The sequence below is a fragment of the Sphaeramia orbicularis genome, chromosome 9, assembly GCF_902148855.1.
Source record: "Sphaeramia orbicularis chromosome 9, fSphaOr1.1, whole genome shotgun sequence".
Taxonomy (NCBI): Eukaryota; Metazoa; Chordata; class Actinopteri; order Kurtiformes; family Apogonidae; genus Sphaeramia; species Sphaeramia orbicularis.
This window is the reverse complement of record NC_043965.1, coordinates 4,767,183-4,792,324: the sequence shown is the minus strand read 5'-3', so window position 1 is coordinate 4,792,324 and position 25,142 is coordinate 4,767,183. Positions and strand designations below refer to the sequence as shown.

At 34.0% G+C, this 25,142-nt stretch overlaps 1 protein-coding gene across 1 annotated transcript in view; it reads left to right on the top strand.

The window, feature by feature from the left end:
• Positions 1-25,142, top strand: part of fras1 (Fraser extracellular matrix complex subunit 1) — a 1,008,712-nt gene that overhangs the window by 940,624 nt on the left and 42,946 nt on the right. The window contains exons 50-54 of the mRNA XM_030143455.1: positions 9,546-9,659; positions 12,411-12,561; positions 17,824-17,983; positions 18,851-19,019; positions 22,166-22,412. Of these exons, the coding sequence (XP_029999315.1) occupies positions 9,546-9,659; positions 12,411-12,561; positions 17,824-17,983; positions 18,851-19,019; positions 22,166-22,412 (841 nt within the window). The remainder of the gene's footprint in view (positions 1-9,545; positions 9,660-12,410; positions 12,562-17,823; positions 17,984-18,850; positions 19,020-22,165; positions 22,413-25,142) is intronic.

The window sequence follows — 25,142 nt, the reverse complement described above, 5'->3', positions numbered from 1 at the left end:
AAGCGGAAAATCCAATCCAACTTTATTTATAAAACACTTGAAAACAACCACAGTGGAGCAAAGTGCTGTACAGAAGAAGAAAAGCACAATAAAAAATAAAAAATAAAAGCATTAAGAAATGATAAAATCAAAAAATAAACAGAAACAAAATGTCAATGTTATGAGATTACAAGCATGTGTGTGTGTGTGTGTGTGTGTGTGTGTGTGTGTGTGTGTGTGTGTGCGTGCGCTCTAACGTCTACATCTGTGTGGATCAAGTTGACGCCTCGAATGTGACATTTTTGATGATCTTCCATAAATTGAACACATATTCCTGTAGGCACGTTGTGTTTTTTTCCAAGTCAACTCAAAATACTTTGCGACCTTTTGTTGAAATCAGGACGTGTTGGAAAGAGGAGACGTATCACATTTTATTTTAAAGTGGGAAAACTTTAGGGGACGACAGGTAGAGTTTAGAGAAAAAAGCATGTGTTTTTCAAAGTGGAGCTAAGTGGGACGTTTTAGTGTACCAGATACAGACGCTCCTTCAGGTGAAGCCCATGGGGCCCAAGTTTGGAACGAAACAGGAAATGGATTCATTCAGTTTGATTTGTGCCAACAGCTATAAATACAAAGAATATTCAATCTGAAAGGTCATTTAAGAGTCATGAAAGTTGCAGTGTCATAAAGACGTCCTCACCCTAAGAAGTAACATCTAGTTTTATCCCATTACCTACAGCAAATGAACCGTTTACATTTAGCCCAAAAGCACAACAGAGAATAGAAACACAGTCACATCATATTTGTGGATCGACGGGCGCCATGGATGGAGGTGGTGGGGGAGGAATGGGGTTAAATGAGGGTGGAAAACCCATAAAGCAGTGGTTTTGTGTTGTTTCCCAAAAAAAAAAAATGCTTGGTTTACATTATAAACCTGGTATTTAAAGGGTTAAAAATATGTCAGTTATTGAGTATTTGGTATTTTTACCTCCGCCAAGGAGGTTATGTTTTTGCCAGGGTTTGTTTGTTTGTTTGTCTGTCCGTTAGTGTGCAACATAACTCAAAAAGTTATGGACAGATTTGGATGAAATTTTCAGGGTTTGTTGGAAATGGGATAAGGAAGAAATGATGAAATTTTGGTGGTGATCGGGGGTGGGGGGGCCCACGGGGGGGGGGCGCAGACCACAAAATTTCATCAAAATCTGTCCATAACTTTTTCAGTTATGTTGCATACTAACGGACAGACAAACAGACAGACAGACAAACAAACAAACAGACAAACAAACAAACAAACCCTGGCAAAAACATAACCTCCTTGGCGTGGGGGGGCCCACGGGGGGAGCCACTGATCAGCCTTGGCGGAGGTCTGCGCTCTCCGAGTGCTTCTAGTTGTTCATGGCTCAAGTTGATGAAATATAAAAAATGTAAAAAAAAAAAAAAGTTCAAAACAGACTGAAAAACATTTTTACACTACTTCGTCTCTGTGCAGATGATGTGCTTTTAGTGTTTAAAGGACGTCTGTGGGCAGACACTGAAGGGTTAAACAAAGAGTCTGACCCTGAAATACAGAATCAGCCGCTGGTTTCCTTCTTCTTTCATCCTTTCATCTCATTGGTTCATGTCATCGACACCTTAAACGCCGTCCGTCTGTGTGTGAAATGTGTGTGTGTGCAGGTGTGGACGTGCACACACCTGTGTATGTGTGTTTCATGTGTGTGTGTGCAGGTGTGGACGTGCACACACCTGTGTATGTGTGTTTCATGTGTGTGTGTGCAGGTGTGGACGTGCACACACCTGTGTATGTGTGTTTCATGTGTGTGTGTGCAGGTGTGGACATGCACACACCTGTGTATGTGTGTTTCATGTGTGTGTGTGCAGGTGTGGACGTGCACACACCTGTGTATGTGTGTTTCATGTGTGTGTGTGCAGGTGTGGACGTGCACACACCTGTGTATGTGTGTTTCATGTGTGTGTGTGCAGGTGTGGACGTGCACACACCTGTGTATGTGTGTTTCATGTGTGTGTGTGCAGGTGTGGACGTGCACACACCTGTGTATGTGTGTTTCATGTGTGTGTGTGCAGGTGTGGACGTGCACACACCTGTGTATGTGTGTTTCATGTGTGTGTGTGCAGGTGTGGACGTGCACACACCTGTGTATGTGTGTTTCATGTGTGTGTGTGCAGGTGTGGACGTGCACACACCTGTGTATGTGTGTTTCATGTGTGTGTGTGCAGGTGTGGACGTGCACACACCTGTGTATGTGTGTTTCATGTGTGTGTGTGCAGGTGTGGACGTGCACACACCTGTGTATGTGTGTTTCATGTGTGTGTGTGCAGGTGTGGACGTGCACACACCTGTGTATGTGTGTTTCATGTGTGTGTGTGCAGGTGTGGACGTGCACACACCTGTGTATGTGTGTTTCATGTGTGTGTGTGCAGGTGTGGACGTGCACACACCTGTGTATGTGTGTTTAATGTGTGTGTGTGCAGGTGTGGACGTGCACACACCTGTGTATGTGTGTTTCATGTGTGTGTGTGCAGGTGTGGACGTGCACACACCTGTGTATGTGTGTTTCATGTGTGTGTGTGCAGGTGTGGACGTGCACACACCTGTGTATGTGTGTTTCATGTGTGTGTGTGCAGGTGTGGACGTGCACACACCTGTGTATGTGTGTTTCATGTCAGCTTTATGGCGCTGCTTATGACGAAGCCTCAGGGTGAATTGAGTCCTCCCTGCGTCACTTTATCGTCTCTCAGCCCCCCCACCCCCCACCCCGTCCCCGGGCTGTCACCGCTAATAGTCCACATGATTAAACTGAATGACAGGCAGCAGCTCCGTACTGAAACACACAAACACACAAACACACACGTCCTCGGCTGGGTTTTATGAACGCCGTTACCTGTGGACGTTTCCTTTGATGGTGGCACATGTCCGCTGTCCTGTCCACGTCCTGTGGGGTCAGCCCACTAAGACCCACAGTTACGTCTGTGTCAGCTCCCAGAGGAATGGTTTTCTATGTTAATCCTTTAAGTCATTTATCAGCATTTATATTGTACTATTATCTTTTTTATTTTGCACTTTTTCAGTTGTATTTATGTATTTTCCTGCATTTAATTCACTGATCATGTAGGTGTTCATAAAATGTCAGATTAATAAATTAACCCTTTCATGCACAGTGGTCACTCCAGTGGACAGTTCTTCAGCTGTTCTCTTATATATTCATGGGTTTTGCTGTTTTAGTTCCATATCAGCCAACACAGTGGACGCTTATGCAAATGTAACTTTGCTGTTCTTGATAAACCGGATCTGCAGTAACATGTCTGAGTGTAAATCAATTGTTATTAGACTGTCATCATTTTTCTTTAACAAAAATGTTTTGTTTTTGTATATTATCTCCATGAAGTGAGTAATAACTAGTATTAGAGTATGTTTAGATATGAGAAAACACCAGATTAGCAGCATTCAAAGTGTTTTTATTTCATAGTTTTCACAGTATATCAGTAAATACACATTTCTTGGCTTCGAAAATTGAACGCATCATATCCATCTGAGTGGACATTTTTGCAACTCCAGGAAAAATAGGTTCATAAAAAATGTCCGTCGCATTGTTTTCTTCATGCCTAAATAGGAATAAAAACAGGGAAGAAAAATCATGATTAAGGTTCTCATAATTCATGCATGAAAGGGTTAAATTGTCATCTTTCCTTCCAAAATACCTCAGAGATGGTTTTTATTTAACCCTGTAAAGCCTGAACCCTTAAATTATTGACAAAAACTCCAGTTCTTTGAAACTGGAGCCTTTATTGGTCCCTCTGAACAACTAAAACATTTTTTTTTCAGATATCAATTTCCATGTATGAGTTTCAGTTTTGTATCATATTTGATCCGTCAGGTCTCAGTGCTCAAATATTATTACTATTTTTGAACAAACAAAAACATAATAGAACACAAACATGTAAAACAAATTACTAATTCCTTTTCTAAATGGTCCCAGTTCTTCCTCCTTCCTCATTAATGACAGTCTTGTAGTGTCACTGGAAAGGCCTCTGCTGAATGAACTCCTCCCCCTGGTGGATTATCTGTGTATTACATGTATCTAATTGTATACATCAGGTTTTTGAAGAAAAAGAACATCACCCTGATCATGTAGAGGGTTTCCAAACTCATGTATCAAATATGATACGTTTGGCGTTATAGAGTTAACCCATACAGACCCAGTGCTGCTTTGGTGTCAGTTCCCAAATTCATTTTTCTCAATTTTTAACCTTTTGTAAGTGATTTATCACTATTTACTCTAGTATTATGCTTAGTATTTTTGGGTTTTTAAGTGAAAATCAGTTGTTTCCCTATATTTATTGTACTAATTATGTAGATGTTCGTTAACCTATAAGGACTCATAAGGTGGGACAATTTTGTCAGTTCCCAAATACATTTTTCTCTATATTTAACTCTCCTTAAGTGGTTTATCACCATTTATATTGCACTGTTTTCTTCTTTATTTTATGTTTTTTCAGTTAAAATCATGTATTTTCCTACATTTAGTTGACTGATCATGTAGATGTTCATAAAATATCAGATTAATATATTAATATTGGGATAAATATCATTGCATTGGTTAGTTTGGTTTAAATTATTATCTTTGCATCCAAAATGCCTCAGAGATGGTTGTAACTTAACCCATACAGACCCAGTGCTGCTTTTGTGTCAGTTCCCAAATACATTTTTCTCTGTTTTTAACCTTTAAGTGATTTATCGCCATTTACCCTAATATTATGTTCTGTATTTTGGCATTTTTAAGTGAAAATCAGGTGTTTCTCTATATTTATTGTACTAATTATGTGGATGTTTATCAACCCATAAGACCCATAAAGTGTCAGTTCCCAAATAATCTTTTCTCTGTATTTAACAGTCCTTAAGTGATTTTTCACCATTTATTGTAATACTATGTTTTGTGTTTTGTGTTTTTTCAGTGAAAATCAGGTGTTTTCCTACATTTAATTCACTGATCATGTAGATGTTAATTAAAGCTCAGAGTAAAGTTCAGGGTTATTATATCAAAAAAATAGAGAAGACTGAAGAGAAAGTGACTTTTTCAGTCAAATCTCTCATTAATTGAACATAAACCCGGTGTGTCCATCCACTGTCACTGATCCAACTCCATTGGTTTCACTGGTGAATCAATGTTGTAGAAGATGACGGTGTTTCCATGGTAACTACGGAGCCGCTGAACGTCCAAATGGGTCATATCTGATGACCATGAAAACATAAAGAACTGTATTTTACACCAATTCCAACATATTTCTTCAGTTTTGTTCAGTTTGTGGCTTATTTTGTTCTTGTTGCTGATTATTTGTTCATTTAATTTTTATTTATTTTGTTCATTTTATTGATTATTTTAGCTGTCCTGGTTCATTTAGTTGGCTGTTTAATTAATTTTCCTTCATTTTTGAATTTTTTTTTTATTATTTTGTTTGTTTTTCAACATTTTCTTGCCTATTTCACTATTTTTTTCTTTAATTTTGTTCAGTTTGTGGCTTATTTTGTCAATATTACTTATTTCATTGATTTATTATTAATTTTTCTCCCTTTCATTCATTACTTTGGCTGATTGTATATTTTGTTGCTTATTTTATTTATTTATTTATTTATTTTTTTAGTTTATTTTACTCTACTACTACTATTTTATTTTTCACATTATTTATCATTTTGTATGTTTTTTCTTAATTTTTATTCATTTTGTTCATTTTATTTTGCACTTTTCAGTGAAAATCATGCATTTTCCGATATTTAATTCACTGATCATGTAGATGTTCATTAAAGCTCAGAGTCAATTCAAAGGGTATTATATCAAAACTGAGAAAACTGACGAAAAAGTTACTTTTTCGACAAATATATCAACAACTGAACATAAAAACAAGTGTGTCCATCCACTGTCACTGATCCAACTCCATTGGTTTCACTGGTGAATCAATGTTGTAGAAGATGACGGTGTTTCCATGGTAACTACGGAGCCTCTGAATGTCCAAATGGGTCATATCTGATGACCATGAAAAGATGAAGAACTGTATTTTACACCAATTCCAACATATTTCTTCAGTTTTATTCAGTTTGTTGCTTATTTTGTCAATATTACTTATTTTGTTGATTTATTGTTAATTTTTCTCCCTTTCATTCATTACTTGGGCTATTTTTGTTAATTTTGTTGCATATATTATTATTATTTTTTTACTTTATTTTACTGTTTTTTGCTTATTTTTTTCCACATTATTTACCATTTTGTATGTTTTTTTTCTTCATTTTTGTTCATTTTGTTCATTTTAGTTTGCATTTTTCAGTGAAAATCATGCATTTTCCAATATTTAATTCACTGATCATGTAGATGTTCATTAAAACTTTTAAACTATTTCATTAATTTTCCTTCATTTTTGTGAGACTTAGTTTGTTTTTCAACATTTTCTTGCCTATTTCACTATTTTTTTTCTAATTAATTTTGTTCCGTTTGGGGCTTATTTTGTCAATATTACTTTTTTTGTTGATATATTCTTAATTTTTCTCCCTTTCATTCATTACTTTGGCTGTTTTTATTAATTTTGTTGCTTATTTTATTTTATTTTTTTTACTTTATTTTACTCAGTTTTTTGCTCATTTTTTCCACATTATTTATCATTTTGTATGTTTTTGTTCTTCATTTTTGTTCATTTTGTCCACTGTCATTGATCCAACTCCATGGGTTTTACTGGTGAATCAATGCTGTAGAAGATGACGGTTTTTCCATGGTAACTACGGAGCCTCTGAATGTCCAAATGGGTCATATCTGATGACCATGAAAAGATGAAGAACTGTATTTTACACCAATTCCAACATATTTCTTCAGTTTTATTCAGTTTGTTGCTTATTTTGTCAATATTACTTATTTTGTTGATTTATTGTTAATTTTTCTCCCTTTCATTCATTACTTGGGCTATTTTTGTTAATTTTGTTGCATATATTATTATTATTTTTTTACTTTATTTTACTGTTTTTTGCTTATTTTTTTCCACATTATTTACCATTTTGTATGTTTTTTTTCTTCATTTTTGTTCATTTTGTTCATTTTATTTTGCATTTTTCAGTGAAAATCATGCATTTTCCAATATTTAATTCACTGATCATGTAGATGTTCATTAAAACTTTTAAACTATTTCATTAATTTTCCTTCATTTTTGTGAGACTTAGTTTGTTTTTCAACATTTTCTTGCCTATTTCACTATTTTTTTTCTAATTAATTTTGTTCCGTTTGGGGCTTATTTTGTCAATATTGCTTTTTTTGTTGATATATTCTTAATTTTTCTCCCTTTCATTCATTACTTTGGCTGTTTTTATTAATTTTGTTGCTTTTTTTTTTTTTTTTTTTTTTACTTTATTTTACTCAGTTTTTTGCTCATTTTTTCCACATTATTTATCATTTTGTATGTTTTTGTTCTTCATTTTTGTTCATTTTGTCCACTGTCATTGATCCAACTCCATGGGTTTTACTGGTGAATCAATGCTGTAGAAGATGACGGTTTTTCCCATGGTAACTACAGAGCCTCTGTGTCATATCTGATGACCATGAAAAGATGAATAACTGTATTTTACCTCTAATTATTTCCATGTATTGGTAGGATTAGTGGATCAACAGGTATGAAACAGTTTAGATCAGTAGATGGTTGTGGTCTCCTGTAGATGTTTGGGTCTTTATGGGTTAATGCTGCTGCTGTTGGGGGTCCGTTCCCACCGGAGCCGCCGTTATTAAAGCATGTAAGAGCCTGGATAAAACTGTCTGAACCAACGCATCCTTCAAATGGCACCGAGTCAAAGGCTGCTTTTCCTACACTCCCTCATGCACCTTGAACACAGCGGCCAATATTCCAGTAGTTTGTCTGTTTTTTTATCATCATGTGTGTTTGGAGGACAAACCTATAAAGTACCAACCTACTACTTTTGTCACATTCATCCACATTTTCTCCGTCATTTTTGCTCCTCGCTTTAACTCTGAACATTATCCAGAGGACTGTTTCAGCACATATACGCTGCCGTTGAAGTCATTTCTCAGCTCTCAGGTTATGTAAACACCCTTCCATCCACATCCAATTAATAAACGAATGCCTATGATTTGTTATTTCAATAGAGTTTTTAATTTACCCCTTGTATCCGGGTGCACTTCTTAGGCACACTTTGCAGTTCGTGTTAAAAAACTTCCTGTTATTTTTCACAATTTAAATCAGGTTAGAATTCAAAAGTTGTTCATTTGTGCATGATCTTTAAAATTCCGGCCACCAATTAAAATTTGCGCAATGTAAACAAAAGAAAATTACAAGACTAGCATCTGTCTCCCAAGTGTGCCTAAACAAAACAAAAACAAAAACATATCTATCATCTCAATTCAATATTCCTAAATAATTTTAAATTCAAGGCTTTTTTTTTTTTTTTTTTAATTTTATTTTGTTTCAATTTACTTCAAACTTGGCACATATGTAGAGGCGGTTGATATTCTGACATCATCACACACACAGACATGATGACATCAGCTGGATCGATGCCAAAATAAGCTACAATACGTGTGAGGGGCGGGGTTTGTTGTGATTGGCACCACTTGTTAAATGATGGAACAATAATTCCTGTGACACGTTGAATACACAGTAGAAAAAAACAATAGAAAATAATAGAAAAAAAAAAAATAAAATAAAAAAATAATAATAATAATAATAATAATAATAATAATAATAATAATAAAATAATAAATAATAGAAAATAATAGAAAATAGAAAAAACACAATAGAAGTGAGGTCTCTTGCTTTTGTCTCCGTTAAACATGCAGATTAAACACAACTCACTTAACATCTTCATTTGATAAGAGTTAATAAGTACATGTTTTTGTGTCGAGGTTTGAAAAAGCTGACTTTGCACAGGTAGGTTTTTTAACAGCTTTTAAAACATAATAAATAGTTAAATATGACAGAAGTCAGATTAAGTCTTTATTATGGAAGATAATTAAGTATTTATACCCGAAATGTTCCGTGTCGTCATTATTTTAGCCGTTGTTGTTTATCTGGAATTTATTTATTTTATTATTTTAACTTGCGTTGTTTCGTTTGTATGTTTTGTTTTTGTTTTGTTTATAGTATGTTGCAGCTTATTACTAACACAATTTACAGATCACAGTGGATCTACAAATGCACGAAACATTTATTAACAGGCATTATATTGTTGAAATTGCACTTATTTTTTACTTTTATGCTTCATTTTTGACAGATTTTACATTTTTTAACAAACAGACAATGCAAAAAAAAAAATTCTTTCTTACTGTTTCTTTGTGTTTTAACGTCTTTAGACGATTAAATCCTGTGTTTTTATTTCTAGTAAGTTCATGTCTGTGTGTTTTTGTTGTCTTATATGAATGAGTACTTTCACTTTTGCATGTCATCCTTTGGGTTTTTATTTCTCAAAACCTGGATAAATAGTGATAACTACCATGTATTTATGTTGAAATGACTATATTAAGTTGAGTTAAATCCTGTTTTGTGTGTTTGGTTTTGTTTTCCAGATCGTGACGGCTGCTCCTCAGAAGTTTAAGATCGATATTCTGCCGGTTGATGACGGAACGCCTCGAATCGTCACTAATCTGGGGCTGCAGTGGCTGGAATACATGGACGACAAGGTACGAGTCTGCACCGCTTTATTAACACCTTAAAAAAAAAAAAAAAAAAAAAAAACACAATTTAGCCTTTATTCTGTCACGAGGTGTTTTTATAATGAGGACTTCACTGGAACTTGGACTTTTTTTCCAGTTTCTCTTTTAATTACTTAGTTAAAGCTTGTTAGTTTTTGAAAATTCTCACTTTTTTTTTGCACATTTTGGCAGTTTTAGGTTTTTAATTTGGAGTTTTTTCCAAGAATAAGAGTTAAATAAAAAAGGTCACACTAAAGCTGCTGTGCTACTGTCTGGTCTTAATGTGTGGTTTAGTTGCGCCACCTGCTGGTTCCAACAGCTCAACACAACTTACAACATTAGTTCCAATGTTGTAAAAATGTCACTCCATTCATTCGTCCTAAATCTTGGATGATTTATCACAGATTAGCGTCGTGGTGAACACTCGTGATAATACATGAAACACCTAGAGAGACATATGAGAATAATTCATAATTTTTTTAATCTCCTTTTTATTCTTTTTTATTCTTTTTATTCTTTTTAACCTTCTTATTTTATTTATTCTGTGTGTTGTGTGCTTATGGTTTATGGACCTGTGTCTGCAGTAAAGTTTATTATTATTATTATTATTATTATTATTATTATTATTATTATTATTATTATTATTATATACTAGTAACAACTGGAAACAAACTGTGATTGGAATATTTGAGATGGAGATTCTGACCCGGAGACTGATGACTGAAGAAGAACTGTGTCATGATAAATGGAAGAAATGGACAATTTTCATTTATTTATTTATTTATTTATGATCCCTATTAGCTGTACCATAGCTACAGCTATTCTTCCTGGGGTCCTTACAATAACACTGGGTTACAAACAAATGTTTTTTGCAAGTTGTCTAGGTTTTTTCAACTGAATTCGGACCATTTTGCACCGCTAAATCCAAAAATGACATGTGTTTTTCTCAATCAGGTCAGGTATTTTTGCTAATTTGATTTTGAAAAATTTGATCTTCTCACAAAATATAATAATTAATACCAAAATAAGATTGGTAAGCACACTTTATGAAACTTGTGACTTGACTCCTGTTAGGTACAATGGTGTATTCACCACAGATGTAGCAGAATACGTCAGGCTTATTTTTGCAAGATCTTCTAGTCGAAGCCATTTCATTCACCTGTAATATTAAAAAAAACATTCATCATAAATTGGCAAAAGTCAAATCTTCAGAACTCGTTTATTGCGAGAAATATGAAAGAATTTTGTATCATATGATGTGAAAATTCCCATAAATGTAAGCAAAAATGTTAAAAAGCCAATATGTAGCATAGTTCAGAAAGTTGACCTGATTGAGCAAAATTAATGTGATTTTTGGATTCAGCACACCAACATTATCCTAAATCAGCTCAAAAACTTAAACAAGAAATTTGTCGTTGACCAGTGTAATCTTTACAACTTGTCAGTGCGAACAACATACAATATAATCATACAAAACTATTTTCACATACTATATAACATACAAAAAAATAAACAACAGACAAAAATACAGACATGACAGCTCCTCTAGGTCAGCAGCGGCATACTGTATACAGTACAGACACTCAATTAAGCCAGGTATCAATCATTTATGGTCAATAGATGTTTTTCAACTGATTTCTTAAATTTCATTTTACAGTTTTCTTGTGTGATGTGTTCTGGTAGTTTGTTCCATTCTTGCATAGCTCTGTATATGACCATACTTTTCATTACATTTGTTCCTCATTTGGGTGGTGTAAAATTACCTCTGGTTGTCTGCCTGGTTGCATAGCTATGTCTATCTGAACTAAAACAAACTTTTTTGTACAAGATGGATGTTTTTTTTTTTTTTTTTTCTAATATTTCTAAAGAAAACCAGTGATGAATGAAGTCATTTTTTTTTAACAGAGTGCCAGTTCCAGTGGTTCTGCATCTCAATAACATTTGTTCTGTAGCCACACTGCAATGCGGTGCGAGCGGCTCTATTTTGTGCAATTTGCAACTTTTTAATATTTTGTAGTGTTGTATTTGGCCATACTGCTGGACAGTATGAGACTGACAGTAATAAGGACTGAATCACCAGTTAAGTTCAATTAGGTGACTTTTCTTTTTTTTTTTTTTTTTTAATAACCATTTGCACTACATTCATATCAAACTGTATTTGTACTCTCCTTTTAAACACCTTTTAAACACTTTTTTATTCAAATTTATATGACTTTGTTTTACATGTATGTGTATGTTTATGTGTATGTTTGCTGCTGACAACACTGTGAATTTCCCCATTGTGGGATTAATAAAGGAATATCTTATCTTATCTTATCTTATCTTATCTTATCTTTTCTTATCTTTTCTTATCTTTTCTTATCTTATCTTATAAAAGTTGCACACCTTTTTACCACAGAAATAGCATTTCCCATCTTGGTTGTCATATTATCAATCTGTTTAGTCCAAGACAATTTGTTCTCTAACATGACTCCCAGTAATTTTGTTTCTTGAACTTGTTTCCCAGATATTTGATTTGTGACGTCACACTACTAAAAACAGTTGTTAGTCACAAGGTTTGTTGTAGTCAGTGTATCCCAAGTGTCCCCTATGTTTGTCTTGTTTTGTAATGTACATAAAATAAACAATAAAAGTAAAGTTAAAATAAAAAGAAAAGGGAAAAAAAAGAAACACTTAGAGAGAGTACTGAGTGTTGAATTTTTCTCTGAACGTTGTGCGTTTGTGTTAAATGTCCTTCAGGCGACAAATCTGATCAGTAAGAAGGAGCTGCTGACCATGGACCCAGACACTGATGATGGACAGCTGGTCTACGACGTCACCACGGAACCAAAGCACGGCTTCCTGGAGAGCAAACTCAAACCTGGAAACCCCATCACCACCTTCACACAAGGTAACAAGGTGGTGATTGGGGGGGTGGGGGGGCTGATCTGCCCTGGTAGAGGTCTGCTCTCTCCGAGTGCTCTTCTAGTTAATTTTTGTGCGAGGTCAAATGTTAAATGCTAAAATGTGTTGCTGTGCATTCTACAGGGTGGGGAAGCAAAATGTCCAATATTTTGAGGCAGGGATTGAAAGACAGTGTATGACCAATTAGTTTATTGAAAGTCATGAGAATTTGTTTGCCACAAGAAAATGTCCATAATAGAAAATGTTTTTATTCTGTGTGTCCTCCTTCTTTCTCAATAACTGCCTTCACTCGCTTCCTGAAACTTTATATAATATATAATAATATTATGGCTTTACTGTCAGAATATGACGACTTTAATCTGATAAACGAATGATATTTTTGTTAAATTATGAGTTTTTTTTATAACTACGACTTTATTCTCATAACACTGTGATTCTTTTTGTATTCGACTTTATTCTCATAAAATTACAGGTTTTAAATTGATATTTTATGACTTTATACTCGTAGTGACAAGTGTTTTTATTTTCTTATGTGGTCCTAATGCACTGTCGTAGCTTTATTCTCCAGTTTCCCCGTATTTGAAAAACTACGTTCGCCTCAGTTTAAGTTAGTTTACTAACCATGTACAGGGTGGGGAAGCAAAATTTACAATATTTTGAGGCAGGGATTGAAAGACAGTGTATGACCAATTAGTTTATTGAAAGTCATGAGAATTTATTTGCCACAAGAAAATGTACATAATAGAAAATGTTTTTATTCTATGTGTCCTCCTTCTTTCTCAATAACTGCCTTCACACACTTCCTGAAACTTGCGCAAGTGTTCCTCAAATATTGGGGTGACAACTTCTCCCATTCTTCTTTAATAGTATCTTCCAGACTTTCTCGTAATAGTTTTGCTCATAGTCATTCTCTTCTTTCCATTATAAACAGTCTTTATGGACACTCCAACTATTTTTGAAATCTCCTTTGGTGTGACGAGTGCATTCAGCAAATCACACACTCTTTGACGTTTGCTTTCCTGATTACTCATATGGGCAAAAGTTTGTGAAAAGGTATGGATAATAGTGTTAGGTATGATTATGACATCAGTATATGTTTGGTTTCAAAACAATTGACTTAGTGCCTGCTGAGAAAAAACAACTAAATGTTCATTGTAAATTTTGCTTCCCCACCCTGTATGCTCACTTGATAGAAGGGTGTTAGTGCAGTAATTTAACATTATTTACTATGTAATAGTTTGCTATACTATGTTGCAAATACAGGTTAATTTTAGATGACAATTAGTCTGTATAATGTATATTACACTGGGTTACAAACAAATGTTTTTTGCAAGTTGTCTAGGTTTTTTCAACTGAATTAGAACCATTTTGCACCGCTAAATCCAAAAATGACATCTGTTTTTCTCAATCAGGTCAGGTTTTTTTGCTAATTTGATTTTGAAAAATTTGATCTTCTTACAAAATATAATAATTAATACCAAAATAAGATTGGTAAGCACACTTTATGAAACTTGTGACTTGATTCCTGTTAGGTACAATGGTGTATTCAGCGCAGATGTAGCAGAATACGTCAGGCTTATTTTTGCAAGATCTTCTAGTCGAAGCCATTTCATTCACCTGTAATATTAAAAAAAAACAATCATCATAAATTGGCAAAAGTCAAATCTTCAGAACTCGTTTATTGCAAGAAATATGAAAGAATTTTGTATCATATGATGTGAAAATGCCCATAAATGTAAGCAAAAATGTTAAAAAGCCAATATGTAGCATAGTTCAGAAACACTCAAAAAAATTATTCTTGGCTCTAATAAACATGAAGTAATATTTTAAAGTAAAATGTAACTGAAATATATGAAATTTAAAGTTTATTTATCCGAAAAAGTCAAACATAATGTGAATATGCTTAGTATAAAGTGAATCTAAACAAATAAAGTAAACTTTATTAACTAGATCACACTGAGCGTCACAGTCAAACACAGTTTATGTAAAAATTTGCATTAACTAAAGCAAATCAGACTGAAGGTATTTAATTTATTCATATTGACTCAGTATGATAGAGAAAACATTGTATTAAATGCAACTCTTTACATTAAACTTATGTAATAAAATTACATGGAAAATTTACATGTAATTGAAATACATAAAGTCAACATTTTTGGCTTAATTATTTTTTTTGAGTGAAGTTGACCTGATTGAGCAAAATGAATGTGATTTTTGGATTCAGCACACCAAAATTATCCTAAATCAGCTCAAAAAACTTAAACAATACATTTGTTGTTGACCAGTGTTATTAAAGGCGCATCATGTAGTATTTCTACACTGAAATATTCAATATTATTGTGGTGCAAACCTGCGAAATCTCCCCATGGAGGGGATCAGTAAAGTCTTATGAGAGGAGGAAGTGAACATATTTATACTTAAATGATGGAAATGACGCAAAAAATGAGTAAAACCAGAGCGAACAGAAGGCAGAGTCTGTGTTGAACTTTATAAATCCGACATCTACTCATGTAGCCTTTCATTTCCAGCAGTGTGAGTGTGAGTCGGGGGTTTTGTGGTGCGTTTGTTTATCTCCACCTGCAGCAGCAGTGGCAGATCAGCGCTCATTGTACAGAGTCGACGCTCTGGGCTGGAGACACTGGCTTTGATGAGCCGCTGCCTCCAAGATCTGCCTTTTACTTAATGATAACAAATACCCAATAATGAAAATAAACTCTTACCCTCGGAGCACAAGCATCTGAGGAACTTCTTCGTCGAACTGTCAACATCATCACGGTTGTAAACATTTACTCACACTTTCTGCCGTCGGCTCAAACACTTGGAAAAACATGTTGTGTTTTTGTTTTTTTCTTTATCGGTGTTTATTCGTGGTTGTGACTGAACCGTCGCTGTTTGTTCTGGAAGTTTTAGATGTTTAGAAGGTGGATCAGTGACTTCTGAAGAACGTTTTCTAACCTTCGTATTGTTTATCTACTGTTCAGCATTTTAACTTTAGTTTTTTCCATATTATTATTTTTGTTTTATTTGCTCATTTTTACGACTGCATATTAGGGTCACATAAGAAAATAAAAACACTGTCACTGCGAGAATAAAGTCGTAATATTTTGAGAATAAAGTTATAATCTAATGAGAATAAAGTCGTACTTTTCAGAAAACTTATTATTTAATGAAAATAATGTCGTACTTTGATGAGATTAATAATATTTTGAAAATATATTTGACAGAGTTTCCGGTTACAAGCAGCAACTTTCACGTCTGTTGGACCAAACGAACCCCAAATGAAAGTAGAACAACACAAAATGTTCTAAGTTCTCCATTATGCAACCAGTAAATACGACTACATTCTCCTAAATTCTGATATTTTTTCCACCTGTTTGTATTCTCGAAATATTACGACTTTAATCTCATAAAAGTAAACATTTTCGTTAAATAATGAGCTTTTTATAAAACTAAGACTTTATTTTCATTATATTATGACTTTATTCTCAAAATATTACAACTTTGATCTTATAAAAGTAAACATTTTCGTTAAATGAGTTTTTTTGATGAAACTACGACTTTATTCTCATTATATTATGACTTTAATCTCAAAATATTACGACTTTGATCTTTTAAAAGTAGACATTATTTTCGTTAAATAATGAGTTGTTTTTTTTTTTTATAAAACTAAGACTTTATTTTCATTATATTATGACTTTATTCTCAAAATATTACGACTTTGATCTTATAAAAGTAGACATTATTTTCGTTAAATAATGAGTTTGTTTTTTTTTATAAAACTACGACTTTATTTTCATTATATTATGACTTTATTCTCAAAATATTACGACTTTGATCTTATAAAAGTGGACATTATTTTCGTTAAATAATGAGGTTTTTTTTTAAATAAAACTACGACTTTATTTTCATTATATTATGACTTTATTCTCAAAATATTACAACTTTGATCTTATAAAAGTAAACATTATTTTCATTAAATGAGTTTTTTTGATGAAACTACGACTTTATTCTCATTATATTATGACTTTATTCTCGAAATATTACGACTTTAATCTCATAAAAGTAAACATTTTCGTTAAATAATGAGCTTTTTATAAAACTAAGACTTTATTTTCATTATATTATGACTTTATTCTCAAAATATTACGACTTTGATCTTATAAAAGTAAACATTATTTTCGTTAAATGAGTTTTTTTCATGAAACTACGACTTTATTCTCATTATATTATGACTTTATTCTCAAAATATTACAACTTTGATCTTATAAAAGTAAACATTTTCGTTAAATGAGTTTTTTTGATGAAACTACGACTTTATTCTCATTATATTATGACTTTATTCTCAAAATATTACGACTTTAATCTCATAAAAGTAAACATTTTCGTTAAATAATGAGCTTTTTATAAAACTAAGACTTTATTTTCATTATACTATGACTTTATTCTCAAAATATTACGACTTTGATCTTATAAAAGTAGACATTATTTTCGTTAAATAATGAGTTTTGGGTTTTTTTTTTATAAAACTACGACTTTATTCTCATTATATTATGACTTTATTCTCAAAATATTACAACTCTGATCTCATAAAAGTAAACATTTTCATTAAATAATGAGCTTTTTATAAAACTACAACTTTATTCTCATTATATTATGACTTTATTCTCGAAATATTACAACTTTAATCTCTTTAAAATACATTATTTTCGTGAATGAGCTTTTTATAAAACTGCAACTTTATTCTCATTATATTATGACTTTGTTCTAAAAATATCATGACTTTATTCTCGTAGTGATAAGTGTTTTTATTTTCTTCTGTGGCCCTAATACGCTTTTGTACATTTTAACTGTGAAGTCGTTTTCTTTGCAGGTCCATTTGCTCCATTTCTTCTTTTTTAATATCATTTTAGAAGAATAAAAGTGGTCAAACTGTGCTTTTATTTTACTCAGTGGGGCCTTGGTGAGACTATAATGAATCCTTGTATTGATCAGAAAAAAATAAAAGGTTTGTTTCACACGAGTAAAGATGAAAACAGATCAAATTAGGAGATTTAATAAAGATAGTCTTTCACTATCTACAAAAAAAACCTCAAATCCTACATCAACAGCAGCATCAGTGTAGCTTTTATTACAGATATTTAGTAAAAGTAAAATAAATACATGAAATCTACTGAAGTCCACAGTGGCACAGTATTAATACTTAGTTACTTCTGAGTAAAGTAATAGTTTTTTGTTTGTGTTTCCTCAGCTGATATAAACCTGGGTCTGATCCGCTACGTTCTGCATCAGGAGAACATCCAGGAAACCATGGACACCTTCAAGTTCCTGGTCAAAGACAGTAAACCCAACGTGGTCAGTGATAACGTCTTCCACATCCAGTGGTCGCTCATCAGCTTTGAGCACAAGAGGTTGGTATAGAACAGGGGTCTGGGGGGGCGTACCGGTCACATAATTACATAATCAACCATAAATAATGACAAATACAAATGTTTATCTTTGTTTTAGTGCTAGAAAATAATATTAAATGCTGACAATATTGACATTTATAAGGTATATCCAAACAAAAAAGATGTGAATAAAATGAAAAACCTGAAATTTCTTGAGAAAATTAAGTGCAATTTTAACAATTTTATGCTTCAACTTATCATTTATACAGGTTCGGGTTTTTCATGTTAGTTCAGTTCATTAACATTTTATCATTAAAGGATAGTTTGCTAATGTAAATAGTTTCATAATTTAGTGTTATTTTTTTGTACTATAACAAAGAAAATAATTTGGAATCATTTTTTTATAAGCGTAATGTTTTTTTTTTTTTGTTTTTTGTTTTTTTTTAACATAAAACCAAGAAGAAAATTTGGAGTCATTATTTATAATTTTTTTTGCTTTTATTTTAGTTTAGATCATATTGTATGTTGGTCTGTACGTGGAACCTGAACTAAAACAAGTCCAACAGCCTTGACTGTATATCTTCAGTGTCGTTTTTGCATGTTTCAAATTTACCCCTTGGGTCAGATTGGACCCTTTAGCGGGCCGGTTTTGGCCCACGAGCCACATGTTTGACACCCACGATTTAGATTAAAAAGGTAACACATTATCACAGATAAAATCAACACATCAGGATGTTTTTCAGTCAACAAGCAGGAGGTGAAAAAACCTGCACCTGTAAAAACTGCTGCTACTTCAAATACAAAGACCTCCAGATGTTTTTTTGTTTGTTTTTTTTTTTTATCTTCCAGTTTTATTTTCTCATATTATTTCTTCTGGTGTTTTCACAGCTACAATGTGAGTGAGAAGGCCGGTACAGTGGCGGTGACGGTGAAGCGAACGGGGAACCTGAACCAGTACGCCATCGTCCTGTGTAGAACCGAACAGGGCTCGGCCACGTCCAGCAGCAGCGTGGGCTCCAGACCAGGACAGCAGGACTACGTGGAGTACGCCGGACAGGTACCAGCGCCACAGCACCAGGGGTCATTATGTCTGTTACAGGGGTCTGCAGCCTTTATTAACAAAAGAGCCATTTGGCCCCCTCTTCCGCCAAAAAACATAGTGTGGAGCCGCAAAAAATAACAGAACTTTTAAACTTTTAAAAGTTTTAATCTTTTTTTTTACATTTTATCTGTTACAACCACTGAATAAAATAAACAGAAGTGCAGTGTGGAATGGATTCTGGCGTATGATTACTCTAAAAGTACACAGTAACAGTAGTTCATAGTATTTGTGCTAATAGTATATGAAGTACTAATACCAAAAATACCAAATTCACAAGGTACTTATCGGAAAAAATTAATTTTATTCATCATTGAATTTAGTCTTAAAGCCTATTTCAGACGAAAAAACACTTGGAGCTTGGAAGGGATTTTTGAGTGTGATTACTCCAGAAGTACCCACTAACAGTTGTTCATAGTATTTGTGCTAATAGTATATGAAGTACTAATACCAAAAATACCAAATTCACGAGGTACTTATTGGAAAAAATAATTTTATTCATCATTGAATTTAGTCTTAAAGCCTATTTCAGACGAATAAACACACTTTTGGATCTTGGAAGGGAATTTGTTGTAGGATTACTCCAAAAGTACACAGTAACAGTAGTTCATTGTATTTGTGCTAATAGTATATGAAGTACTAATACCAAAAATACCAAATTCTCAAGGTAGTTATGGGAAAAAATAATTTTATTCATCATTGAATTTAGTCTTAAAGCCTATTTCAGACGAAAAAAACACTTTTGGAGCTTGGAAGGGATTTTTGAGTACAATTACTCCAAAAGTACTCAGTAAATGTAGTTCATAGTATTTGTGGTAATAGTATATAAAGTACTAATACCAAAAATACCAAATTCACAAGGTACTTGTAAGAAAAAATAATTTTATTCATCATTGAATTTAGTCTTTTACACTACCTCAGATGAAAAAAACACTTTTGGAGCTTGGAAGGGATTTTTGAGTATGATTACTCTAAAAGTACACGGTAAAAGTAGTTCATAGTATTTGTGCTAATAGTATATAAAGTACTAATACCAAAAATACCAAATTCACGAGGTAATTATTGGAAAAAATAATTTTATTCATCATTGAATTTAGTCTTAAAGCCTATTTCAGAAGAAAAAAACTTAGAGCTTGGAAGGGATTTTCAAGTATGATTACTCCAAAAGTACTGAGTAAAAGTAGTTCATAGTATTTGTGCTAATAGTATATGAAGTACTAATACCAAATATACCAAATTCACAAGGTACTCATCGGAAAAAATTAATTTTATTCATCATTGAATTTAGTCTTAAAGCCTATTTCAGACGAATAAACACACTTTTGGAGCTTGGAAGGGATTTTTGAGTATGATTACTCTAAAAGTACATGGTAAAAGTAGTTCATAGTATTTGTGCCAATAGTATATAAAGTACTAATACCAAAAATACCAAATTCACGCGGTAATTATTGGAAAAAATAATTCTATTCATCATTGAATTTAGTCTTAAAGCCTATTTCAGACGAAAAAACAAACACTTTTGGAGCTTGGAAGGGATTTTTGAGTATGATTACTCTAAAAGTACACGGTAAAAGTAGTTCATAGTATTTGTGCTAATAGTATATAAAGTACTAATACCAAAAATACCAAATTCACGAGGTAATTATTGGAAAAAATAATTTTATTCATCATTGAATTTAGTCTTAAAGCCTATTTCAGACGAATTAACACACTTTTGGAGCTTGGAAGGGAATTTGTTGTAGGATTACTCCAAAAGTGCACAGTAACAGTAGTTCATAGTATTTGTGCTAATAGTATATAAAGTACTAATACCAAAAATACCAAATTCACAAGGTATTTGTAGGAAAAAATAATTTTATTCATCGTTGAATTTAGTCTTTTACACTACCTCAGATGAAAAAACAAACACTTTTGGAGCTTGGAAGGGATTTTTGAGTATGATTACTCCAAAAGTACTCAGTAAAAGTAGTTCATAGTATTTGTGCTAATAGTATATGAAGTACTAATACCAAAAATACCAAATTCACAAGGTACTTATTGGAAAAATTAATTTTATTCATCATTGAATTTAGTCTTACAGCCTATTTCAGACGAAAAATCACACTTGTAGCTTGGAATGGAATCTGTTGCAGGATTACTCCAAAAGTACACAGTACTCATACTCATACAGTCGCTCTATGAAAAGTATCACTATTTATGGAAATGATTCTCTTCCAAACTCAGCACTACCTCCACAGTTCCCAGTAGTACTGCTCCATATTCTCCGTCTGGGTTTACATCCACAAGCTCCCAGAAAACAGACAGAATTACATTTAAAATACAAAGGACGGACAGAACCCTGCGTCTGTCTGCGTCTGCGTCTGTCTGCGTCTGTCTGCGTCTGTCTACGTCTGTCTACGTCTGTCTGCATCTGTGTCTGTCTGCATCTGCGTCTGTCTGCGTCTGCGTCTGTCTGCGTCTGCGTCTGTCTGCGTCTGTCAGCGTCTGCGTCTGTCTGCGTCTGCGTCTGTTTGCGTCTGCCTGCGTCTGTCTGCGTCTGCGTCTGTCTGCATCTGTCTGCGTCTGTCTGCGTCTGTCTGCGTCTGCGTCTGTCTGCCTCTGTCTGCGTCTGTCTGCGTCTGTCTGTGTCTGCGTCTGTCTGCGTCTGTTTGCGTCTGCCTGCGTCTGTCTGCATCTGTCTGCGTCTGTCTGCGTCTGTCTGCATCTGTCTGCGTCTGCGTCTGTCTGCGTCTGTCTGCCTCTGTCTGCGTCTGCGTCTGTGTGCGTCTGTCTGCCTCTGTCTGCGTCTGTCTGCGTCTGTCTGTGTCTGCGTCTGTCTGCGTCTGTTTGCGTCTGCCTGCGTCTGTCTGCATCTGCATCTTTAATGTCGAGCAGAAATGAGCCCTTACTGTTGTTGTTGAAGGCACATTCGCTCCATGCAGCTCATCTACCGTAATTGTCGAATCAGTAGCGCACCAGAAAAACACCAGCGGCTGGTTTGACCGCAGTAAAGGGAGGAGCCAGTACAAGGAGGCTCCAGAGCCGCAGGTTTGCCGACCCCTGGTCTATTATAACCATCGTCTCCATCTAACATCTCCATGACGACGGCGTCCATCTTGTCACAGGTGCAGTTCGACGAGCGCGAGGACACCAAAGTGTGCACCATCATCATCAACGACGACAAGGTGTTCGAAGGCGTGGAGAGCTTTAACGTAGAACTGAGCATGCCCGTGTACGCGCTGCTGGGAGCCAACACGCACGCCGTCGTCAACGTCAACGACACCGAGGATGAACCCACGCTGCAGTTCGACAAGAAGATGTACCACGTCAACGAGAGCACCGGCTTCATCCACGCCCCCGTGGAGCGGAAAGGTAGGAGTTCAACTGGAACCAGTACAGTGAACTGGGATTAAAGCAGACCAGTACTGGTTTAACATTTATACTGGTTTAATAAAGCAGACCAGTACTGGTTTAACATTTATACTGGTTTATTAAAGCAGACCAGTACTGGTTTAACATTTATACTGGTTTAATAAAGCAGACCAGTACTGGTTTAACATTTATACTGGTTTAATAAAGCAGACCAGTACTGGTTTAACATTTATACTGGTTTAATAAAGCAGACCAGTACTGGTTTAACATTTGTACTGGTTTATTAAAGCAGACCAGTACTGGTTTAACATTTATACTGGTTTAATAAAGCAGACCAGTACTGGTTTAACATTTATACTGGTTTAATAAAGCAGACCAGTACTGGTTTAACATTTATACTGGTTTAATAAAGCAGACCAGTACTGGTTTAACATTTGTACTGGTTTAATAAAGCAGACCAGTACTGGTTTAACATTTATACTGGTTTATTAAAGCAGACCAGTACTGGTTTAACATTTATACTGGTTTATTAAAGCAGACCAGTACTGGTTTAACATTTATACTGGTTTAATAAAGCAGACCAGTACTGGTTTAACATTTATACTGGTTTAATAAAGCAGACCAGTACTGGTTTAACATTTATACTGGTTTAATAAAGCAGACCAGTACTGGTTTAACATTTATACTGGTTTAATAAAGCAGACCAGTACTGGTTTAACATTTATACTGGTTTAATAAAGCAGACCAGTACTGGTTTTACATTTGTACTGGTTTATTAAAGCAGACCAGTACTGGTTTTACATTTGTACTGGTTTATTAAAGCAGACCAGTACTGGTTTAACATTTATACTGGTTTAATAAAGCAGACCAGTACTGGTTTAACATTTGTACTGGTTTAATAAAGCAGACCAGTACTGGTTTAACATTTGTACTGGTTTATTAAAGCAGACCAGTACTGGTTTTACATTTGTACTGGTTTATTAAAGCAGACCAGTACTGGTTTAACATTTATACTGGTTTATTAAAGCAGACCAGTACTGGTTTTACATTTGTACTGGTTTATTAAAGCAGATCAGTACTGGTTTTACATTTGTACTGGTTTATTAAAGCAGACCAGTACTGGTTTAACATTTATACTGGTTTAATAAAGCAGACCAGTACTGGTTTAACATTTATACTGGTTTAATAAAGCAGACCAGTACTGGTTTAACATTTATACTGGTTTAATAAAGCAGACCAGTACTGGTTTAACATTTGTACTGGTTTAATAAAGCAGACCAGTACTGGTTTAACATTTATACTGGTTTAATAAAGCAGACCAGTACTGGTTTTACATTTGTACTGGTTTATTAAAGCAGACCAGTACTGGTTTAACATTTATACTGGTTTAATAAAGCAGACCAGTACTGGTTTAACATTTATACTGGTTTATTAAAGCAGACCAGTACTGGTTTAACATTTATACTGGTTTATTAAAGCAGACCAGTACTGGTTTAACATTTGTACTGGTTTATTAAAGCAGACCAGTACTGGTTTAACATTTGTACTGGTTTAATAAAGCAGACCAGTACTGGTTTAACATTTGTACTGGTTTATTAAAGCAGACCAGTACTGGTTTAACATTTATACTGGTTTAATAAAGCAGACCAGTACTGGTTTAACATTTATACTGGTTTATTAAACCAGACCAGTACTGGTTTAACATTTGTACTGGTTTAATAAAGCAGACCAGTACTGGTTTAACATTTGTACTGGTTTATTAAAGCAGACCAGTACTGGTTTAACATTTATACTGGTTTATTAAAGCAGACCAGTACTGGTTTTACATTTGTACTGGTTTAATAAAGCAGACCAGTACTGGTTTAACATTTGTACTGGTTTAATAAAGCAGACCAGTACTGGTTTAACATTTGTACTGGTTTAATAAAGCAGACCAGTACTGGTTTAACATCTGTACTGGTTTATTAAGGCAGACCAGTACTGGTTTAACATTTGTACTGGTTTAATAAAGCAGACCAGTACTGGTTTAACATTTGTACTGGTTTATTAAAGCAGACCAGTACTGGTTTAACATTTGTACTGGTTTATTAAAGCAGACCAGTACTGGTTTAACATTTATACTGGTTTAATAAAGCAGACCAGTACTGGTTTAACATTTATACTGGTTTAATAAAGCAGACCAGTACTGGTTTAACATTTATACTGGTTTATTAAAGCAGACCAGTACTGGTTTTACATTTGTACTGGTTTATTAAAGCAGACCAGTACTGGTTTAACATTTGTACTGGTTTAATAAAGCAGACCAGTACTGGTTTAACATTTATACTGGTTTAATAAAGCAGACCAGTACTGGTTTAACATTTATACTGGTTTAATAAAGCAGACCAGTACTGGTTTAACATTTATACTGGTTTAATAAAGCAGACCAGTACTGGTTTTACATTTGTACTGGTTTAATAAAGCAGACCAGTACTGGTTTAACATTTGTACTGGTTTATTAAAGCAGACCAGTACTGGTTTTACATTTATACTGGTTTAATAAAGCAGACCAGTACTGGTTTAACATTTATACTGGTTTATTAAACCAGACCAGTACTGGTTTAACATTTATACTGGTTTAATAAAGCAGACCAGTACTGGTTTAACATTTGTACTGGTTTATTAAAGCAGACCAGTACTGGTTTAACATTTATACTGGTTTATTAAAGCAGACCAGTACTGGTTTTACAT